The sequence below is a fragment of the Pteropus alecto genome, unplaced genomic scaffold (genome assembly GCF_000325575.1).
Source record: "Pteropus alecto unplaced genomic scaffold, ASM32557v1 scaffold220, whole genome shotgun sequence".
Classification (NCBI taxonomy): Eukaryota; Metazoa; Chordata; class Mammalia; order Chiroptera; family Pteropodidae; genus Pteropus; species Pteropus alecto.
In genome coordinates this window covers 1958531-1966814 of record NW_006430043.1, presented here as the reverse complement: position 1 = coordinate 1966814, position 8284 = coordinate 1958531, and the positions used below count along the sequence as shown (strand labels likewise).

The 8284-nt window shown below is 46.8% G+C and overlaps 1 protein-coding gene across 1 annotated transcript; it reads right to left on the bottom strand.

Annotated features, from left to right (window-relative positions):
- Positions 1 to 1573: 1573 nt before the first annotated feature.
- On the bottom strand, positions 1574 to 8023 carry KRT5 (keratin 5). Its single transcript, XM_006904563.1, has 9 exons — positions 7038 to 8023; positions 6255 to 6469; positions 5424 to 5484; positions 5216 to 5311; positions 4467 to 4631; positions 3952 to 4077; positions 3483 to 3703; positions 2689 to 2723; positions 1574 to 2253 (listed from the first exon to the last, which is right to left on the bottom strand). The coding sequence occupies exons 1-9, from the start codon at positions 7635 to 7637 to the stop codon at positions 1901 to 1903; spliced, it is 1872 nt and encodes a 623-aa protein (XP_006904625.1). The 5' UTR covers positions 7638 to 8023; the 3' UTR covers positions 1574 to 1900.
- Positions 8024 to 8284: the final 261 nt, after the last annotated feature.

Sequence of the window (8284 nt, the reverse complement as noted above, 5' to 3'; positions counted from 1 at the left end):
GAAGGAAATGGAAGAAAGAGAAAGAAAGGAAAGAAACTTGGAAATGGGCATTGGGGTTACAAAAACTGAAACACAATTTCATCAATTCGAAAATCCAAAATTTACCAAGAGAATTTATACATCAAAAAAATGAAAAGGGGTGTGGATTGGCTCTATCACACAGACTACAAATAAACTTTAACATCTGATGAAATACATCAAATGTCAAATCTCCATGGCCTTAATCCATGTTGAAGCTCAAATTATACTTATGCCTGAGTATGTCACTAAATTTAATCAAAATACTCTATAATCCTGCGGAAGTTATGAAATACAAAATAGAAACAAGCAAGTGTACCTCACCTTAATTGTCAGAACTATTGACTTACTTAAATTTCACATGATCATACCATCAATTGCCCCTGAAATATCTTACAGTGGTCATGGACACTCTGACTCAATGAGAAACAAATTAAAATTAAGTTAAGTTGCTGACACTTACAAATTAGCTTTACAAAATGGGATTCTATGGACAACCCCCCAGTTAAAATAGTTAATATGCCCAATATAAACTAAAATAGGTCCTTCAAAGAGCAAAATTCATTATAGGGGATACATAATATACACACTGTTTCTCCATTCAACAACCCAATTTGACCTGTTTTTAAAGCTAGAAAGAATAAACGTAGCTCACAGTGGATTACCACAACCCTAATGCCATGGTCACAGCCATTAAGGTCCACTACCCAATATTATTGAAATTGCTGACCCTATCTAATTAGTACCTGGTAAATATTTGGCTTTTATGAGTGGAGACTGAGAGCCAATTCAACAGGCTCTCAGTCACATTTTGTCTTCTGAAGGAGCACAATACATCTTTACCCAGACACTCACTGAGTACTTCAACAGCCTTGCCATTACACAGTCTTTGCAGGCAAGATCTTAAATGCATCTGACTTTCCCCATGAGCACAAGTATGATATTACATTGATGAGTCCTCCTCCAAAGAGATTCACTGGACACAATCATACAGGACATACAAATATTCACAAAGGAGTTCACCTCAGTTAAGGTCCTGAAATTATTTGGTAATCCAAAGGTCACTACATTCCTGACACTGTTAAGAAATAGCTATTGACCCTCTCAGTACCCACAATACTAGAACAGGCTCAACATTTTTTAGGCCTTTTGGGGTTCTGAAGGCAACATATCCCTTATTTATAAATTTTACTTAAGCTGATTTATGCTGTTACTTGCAAATCAGCCCATTTGAATGGGGACATTCTCCAACAAAAGGCTCTACAATCTGTCCTAATTGCAATACAATGGACACTCTCATTCATGCCCTCTAGAGATTACTTCATTTTACAGGCGTTAGCAACCTTCTCAAGGCCTCCTGGGGTCTCTGTCCTGACCACCTTGAATGGCCACTCTCCCTTCAAGGCCATTCCATTTTCCCTGTAAATCATCAAAGAAACCAATTACATCTGGACACATCGACCCTCAAGAGGTCTCTAGGCTGGTTGTAGGTTTTGAAAAAAGAATTCTGCACAACAGCTTATATTATAAAAGCATTTTATTGAACACACTCTGAAGGTAGTCAGAACCAGAACAAAATTTGGGATTGGGGTAGGGACTCTGTTTGATGGTTTAGATACTGAAATACTTTGGATTTTTCTCTCATCAAGGACCATGCCGTAGAGACTTAAAGGCTGATTTGAAGCAGAACATAGAATCGCGGCTTAGGAGACTAGAGACTGGGGATTGGGCCTTTCTGGAAACCAAAGACTGTAGTTCTGCAATAAGCTTGGTCTAGACTACACTCCAGTAAAAAGGAAAACTTGGCTTGGCACCCATCTAGAAAGGCAGTCACCAGGGGCTGGGTTGCTGCTCTTGGGAGGCAGTGACTTGCAGCAAGCTCTTAGCTCTTGAAGCTCTTCCGGGAAGAGGAGGTGGTGGAGACAAATTTGACGCTGGAGCCGCTGCCCCCGCCGCCACTGCCAAAACCCCCTCCCAGGCCTCGGCCACTGCTTGAACTGAAGCCAGAGCTCCCCACACCGAGCCCACTGCCTAGGCCGACACCCCCACTGCTGCTGGAGTAGTAGCTGCTGCTGCTGCCACCTCCACCAAGACCACTGCCAAGACCTCCACCGAGGCCGCCGCCAAGACCTCCGCCGAGGCCTCCGCCAAGACCTCCGCCAAGACCTCCGCCGAGGCCTCCGCCAAAGCCACCACCACCGCCGTAGGCAGAGGAGACGTTGCTTGTGACGACTGCTGCAGAAAAAGAGGGAGAACTTGGTGAGACCAGTCTGTCAGATTGATTCTACCATCCCATTTATTTGATCCTTCTAGTGTTAGTACTATATCTGGCCCCTTTTACAGAGTAACAAATGAGGCCCAGAAAAACTAAGTCATTTAGTAAAGGTTCCGAACAGAAAGTTGGTGAACATAGTAGATAAGGGATGGTGCTAAATCCTGGGGGGATAGGGCAAGGCAGGGAGGCGGGGTACAAGATAAAACATGAGCCACACTGCTTCATGTCTCAGTCTGTGTCCTCTACCCTCCACCACCTGCTTCTCACTAAGCGTATGAAAGAACCATATATAGGGGTGGGAATGTCTGGAATCTAGAAACAGCAGAGATTCTGAACTGATACCAAGTACCACATATTATCATCATCATTGTTAATGTCTGTTTAAAGTTACTTACAGATGTTGACTGGTCCAACTCCTTCTCCACTCAATCTGAAAGGGGAAAATTGAAATAAGAGTTAAAAACTCCCCAAAAGATAGCACGAGTCCATGTGGATAACTCTTAGAGTCACATTTAAAGCTTGATCTATAAGCAGGGAGCCTGTGTACCCTAAAAAACTGCTTAAATTAGAGAGATAGCTCTCTTTCTCAACGACGAAGACCTGGCCTAGAAACAAGTATCAAAGGAAGATTATGATTCACATACTCCTCCACCCATTATATGGAAAGCATGAGTAAGAGGCTGCAGGAACTATGAACAAGTACGAAGCAGTTTTTGCCTTGTGGGAGCTTACATTCTGTGAAGCAACTTGGCATGACAGAAATACTTCTGACAGAAGGTAGGCAGTGGGCAGTGTCAGAAGATTGAAGAAAATGGAGCAGTTTGAGAATCCAAAAGCAGGTGAATTTAACTAAGCTGGAATAATCATGAAAAGCTTCCTGCAGGAAAAGTACTTGAAGAATGGGGAAGACATCTGTTGAATTGCTTAGTTATTTGAAGGAGAGGCAGCATCCAAGAATACTGGTCAGAAAAGTGAGTTGGGACCACACTGTGTGGGTGAGCTGTATGCCCAGGTGTCAGATTGAAACCAGATTAATAATGGATAATTATCATGCACACAATAGTGTGTGTGTGTGTGTGCGCGTGCGCGTGTGCGCGCGCATGTGTTTACATCCTGTTGTGGAGAAGAAGCTCTATTTATCAAATGTGAGGCCATCTCGGGCTTGTGATGTCAGCCCTACGTAACCCACCTGCACTCCTCGCCCTCCAGCAGCTTCCTGTAGGTGGCGATCTCCACGTCCAGGGCCAGCTTGGTGTTCATGAGCTCCTGGTACTCACGCAGCAGCCGGGCCATGTCTTGCTTGGCCTTCTGCAGAGCATCCTCTAGCTCAGCCAGCTTGTTCCTGGCGTCCTTGAGGGCCATCTCCCCACGCTGCTCGGCATCAGCGATGGCGTTCTGCAGGTTGGCACACTAGAAGGAAGCGAAAAAAGAGTAGGGACACTTTAGTGGTGAGCTAGGCCTGAGCTATTTCTTTCCGAGATTCCAGAGTTGTCCTGGTCATTGTGGATGCGGGAACACTGCCACTCTGGTACTTGTTCCAGCTCTGGGTGTATATGCATGTGTGTGTGTGTGTATATTTAGAAAAATTAAAACAAAACAAAACAGGTCTCTCTTTCAGAGCTCAGGCCCCATCTTGCTTTCTTTCAGCCTCTCCCTACCTGCTTCTTGACATTGTCGATCTCAGCTCTCAGCCTCTGGATCATCCGGTTCATCTCAGAGATCTCATGCTTGGTGCTGCGGAGATCGTCGCCATGTCTGCCAGCTGTCTGCTGCAGCTCCTCATACTGGTGCCACCAGAAAAGAGGAAAGATTCCATTTATATGAGGGTGGAAACACTTTCCCAACATTCACAGGCAGGAGATACCAAGAGGTGGCAAGTGGTCATGTTATCTGGGGCCTGAGGCTGGTTTTGGCTTTGTCAAGATGGATCTGGTCTTAGATAATTTCCTTGTTAGTGCTTTGCTTTCCTGGAGACACTGGTGTGAAATTCAAAGTGAGATTCTCCTTAAGGTTCTTGAGTTTATGTGGCAAAGGCACACATGACTATCCCCATAACTCAACCCAAAAGGCCTCCACAGGTTTTAGGAGCCCCATCCTTAGCATTTTGTCATGGCCTAAAATCCTAGACACATGACCATTCCCTCCCTCAGGACACATTTGCCAGGGCACCAACCTTGGTCTGGTACCAGGACTCGGCTTCCGTCCGGCTGCGGTTGGCGATATCCTCATACTGGGCCTTGACCTCAGCGATGATGCTGTCCAGGTCCAGGGAGCGGTTGTTGTCCATGGAGAGAACCACAGACGTGTCTGAGATGTGTGTTTGCATCTGGGAGAGCTCCTGCAAGGAGATTTGAAGTCAGTCATCTGAGTCTGCATTATTTTATGTCAGGTCCATTCAAATATTTCACTCATTCTGGTATGTCAGCTTGAGAAAAAAAAAATAGCCACCTACATCAAATATTTAGATAAGTTAATAAGTAACCCAAACCATATTAAATCTATTTAAAAATTTTTTTAACAACTATGAACCTCCAGGAAATATACTATGTAATCTATCAGATGTGAATCTCCTTGGGTCATAACTTATTTCAAAAGAATCTAGTCTAGTAATTGCCATGCTAAGAGAAAACAGAGAAGGGTGGTCCAGGAAAGGTATACGTGTGCCTCTAATAACTCACTCTAAACCTCACTCTGCGAAGTGATTGTTAAAGAGGTCTTTTGCTTTAAATTTGGCTTTTTTTTTTTTTTTTTTAAGGAATTGGCTTTATAAGTAATAACGTGTGAGTAGTACTAAAGGGATAAGAAAGACAGGGACGTATCCACAGCTTAGAAGCCACTGGAAGTCACTTAATCCTAGAGACCCTAAGCCTGGTGGTGTCCCAGTGACCGTCTCGCTGAGTCCTGAATAAGGACATCTCTTACCGCCTCAAAGAACATCTTCAAGAAGTTGATCTCATCCATCAGTGCATCGACCTTGGCCTCCAGCTCCACCTTGTTCATGTAGGCAGCATCCACATCCTAGAGAAACAGGGATGGTTGGCACTGCAGGATGGTCTCCACCCTGACTTAAATGAACTGACACCGTAAGAGAGCACAGCCACAGGCGACAGGTTCTGCTCTACCCACGCACCTTCTTCAGCATCACAAATTCATTCTCAGCGGTGGTACGCTTGTTGATTTCATCTTCATACCTGGGAGCAAAAGGGATGGGAAGTGCTTATCAGAAGATGAGGGACAGGTGAGGCCTGGGGTCTTAATTGCATAAAGTCAATTGCATAAAGTCAGCCTGCTTTCCCACTGGGAAGGGGCTTCTCACATCATATAGGCAGAGAGGGGGTACTGGGAGTGTGAGCCCCTGGACAAGGTCCTTACCCATTAGGATATTGCTTTTTCTTTAACTGACCACCAGATCATCATTCTTTAATTGCTATAATTCAATTGCTCCCAGAATATTCCTGTAGAAAAGCTGTGCTATTTCTCTCCATCTCCAAACCTAGTCAATTTCACTAGTGCTTTTTTCAGCTTTCACAGCCTTAAAAAAAAAATTTAAAACTAGCAGCCCTGGTTCATAAGGACTAAAGAAATTATTTGAGCCATGAAGCTGGGTTATGTCATCAATTCCTGCTTTGTGGGGAATCCATCGAAAGCCCATGTTCTGTATTTTGAGGGTACTCGGGAGGAAAGCCCAAAAGAGCAAAGATTGCATTGCTGCGGTTTCACCAGCTGGTACCAAGGGTGTAGAGCTTGTTGCTCTGGCCGGTGGCTAAGTGCCTTGCAGAAGAGCTGAGCTTGGGGCTGGAACTTCCTAAACATAGACCTGGATTTTATTTTAGTACTTTGGGTATTTATAGAAGGCATATGCATCTAGCCTGTGAGAAGGGCATAAGCAGTAGTCTGGTTATGAAGTACATCTGGTACCAAGAGGACATCACCCTCCCCTGTCCACTCTGCCGCAACTCACTTGTTCTTGAAGTCCTCCACCAGGTCCTGCATGTTTCTCAGCTCCGAGTCCAGGCGTCCTCTCTCCCCGAGGACACCGTCCAGCTGTCTCCTGAGGTTGTTGATGTACTGCTCGAACAAAGGCTCCAGGTTCTGCCTCACGGTCTTGGTGCCCTGCTCCTGCAGCAGGGTCCACTTGGTGTCCAGGACCTTGTTCTGCTGCTCCAGGAACCGCACCTGGAGGAAACAGAGTTTGAAGATGGAGAAACCAGATTTCATGTTTCATTGATTAATCATCAGTTTTTCTCCCACCTCATGCTGTCCCCCTAAACCTTTCCTGTATGCAGTGCCTGTCCCTGGGCTCTTAGGTGCTTAGAGTGAAGCACCTAATCTCACTTCTGGGGAGACAAGGCACTTATCTAGGACACAGATAACGCTGGGTACGGCTGGGCAGAGTGAGGTCCAGTGCAATAGTGGCTGCGAAGGCACTCAGACTGCTACTGCCCAATGAACTCGTCTACCTTTCTCTATAATCGGCCCCGTTACACGAAGTACAGAATTCATCTCTTTGCCCAACAGTACTCAAGGAGCCCTCATGGGATAATCTCTGAAAGGGAAGAACTAAGACCATCTCTTTCAAGTCTAATTAAGAAAATGGGCCACAAATCCGAGACACAGAAACAAGTAGAAACACATAACTGTAAACTATGAAGGATTTCATACCTTCATAAATTCTCCCTCTTCCTACTCTGTTTGGCATTTGTTCTGCACTCACAGTGGTATTTCACAAAAGATCATGTCTCACCTTGTCGATGAAGGAGGCAAACTTGTTGTTGAGGGTCTTGATCTGCTCTCGCTCCTCAGTCCGCACCCGCTGGATAGTGGGGTCGATTTGCAGGTTGAGGGGAGTCAGGAGATTCTGGTTGACCGTGACCTCTTGGATGCCTCCAGGGGGACAGACGGGGAAGCCGGGGCCACCAAAGCCACCTCCAAAGCCAGGACCCCCACCGAGACCAAAGCCAGCACCACCACCGAGCCCAAAGCCACCACCAGCTCCACCGCCTAAACCAAATCCACTCCCGGCTCCACCTCCAAAGCCATAGCCACCTCCAGCTCCATAGCCACCTCCAGCACCGGCACCAAATCGGTTCCTAAAGCCACCGCCACCAGCACTGATGGAAATCCTCTTGGAGCCCCCCAGGTTGTAGAGGCTCCGACTGCCATAGCCACCTCCTCCACCAGCACCCCCAAGGCTGATCCTGCCAAAGCCGCCACCGCCACCGCCACCACCGGACCGGGACACGGAGGTGAAACTGGTGCGGGAAACAGACGGAGTAATTGCAGAGGCGGCGCTGAAGCTCCGGCTGCCCCCACTCCGGAAAGACACACTCGACTGGCGAGACATGATGGCTTGATCCTCGCGGAGCAAGAGTACTAGGCACTAGGGGTTGGGAGGTGCTAGAGAGAACAGAGCTCGGCAGGAAGAAGCAGGTGGCTCTGTTACCCGGGAACCACAATCCCCTCTTTTATCTTCTAGAACGGGGGTTGGGCGGGAGAGTTGTCGAGCTGTGAATGATTAAGTGGGCTGGGCACGCCTGGGGGGCAGCTGTGAGCTCACCGTCACACCTGCACAGTGGTGTGGGGTGCAAGCGCTTTCTTCCTGGCAGGCTCTGCTTAGTTAGGAATAACCTTGCCTTGCAGCACTAATGTCTTGGCAGCAAATTAATGACACTACAGCAAGTTTCATTTCCCCACGGGGGCCCAGGGCTGTGAAGAGCCCAAGAAAGATGCCAGGAAGCAAAGAGGCCTTTGGCCAGGGTCTTGAGGGATCCTTACAGGACCAGTGATACGGTCAACTATCCTAGCACGGTGTACACTATCCATGAGTGGGAGACAAGGCAAGTCCCCGCTGGCGGTAATCTGCCCTTGTGACTCTTCTAGACAGGTTGCCGCAAGAAGTTTCAGCACTTGGAAGGCAGCTGTAGCTTGATATCTCAGCTATGTGCCAGGGGGAGGAATAGACCCATCCTTTACTGCAGAATTTCCTTTCTT

Bases quoted from the DNA above. Each gene is read 5' to 3' on its own strand.
- KRT5 (XM_006904563.1), bottom strand. From the start codon at position 7,637: ATGTCTCGCCAGTCGAGTGTGTCTTTCCGGAGTGGGGGCAGCCGGAGC. The intron at 3,704-3,951 runs GTAGGGAGAGGC...GCTTCCTTCTAG, and splicing joins TCGACAATGTCAAGAAGCAG to TGTGCCAACCTGCAGAACGC. The intron at 2,724-3,482 runs GTGGGTTACGTA...TTCCCCTTTCAG, and splicing joins CTGGAGGGCGAGGAGTGCAG to ATTGAGTGGAGAAGGAGTTG.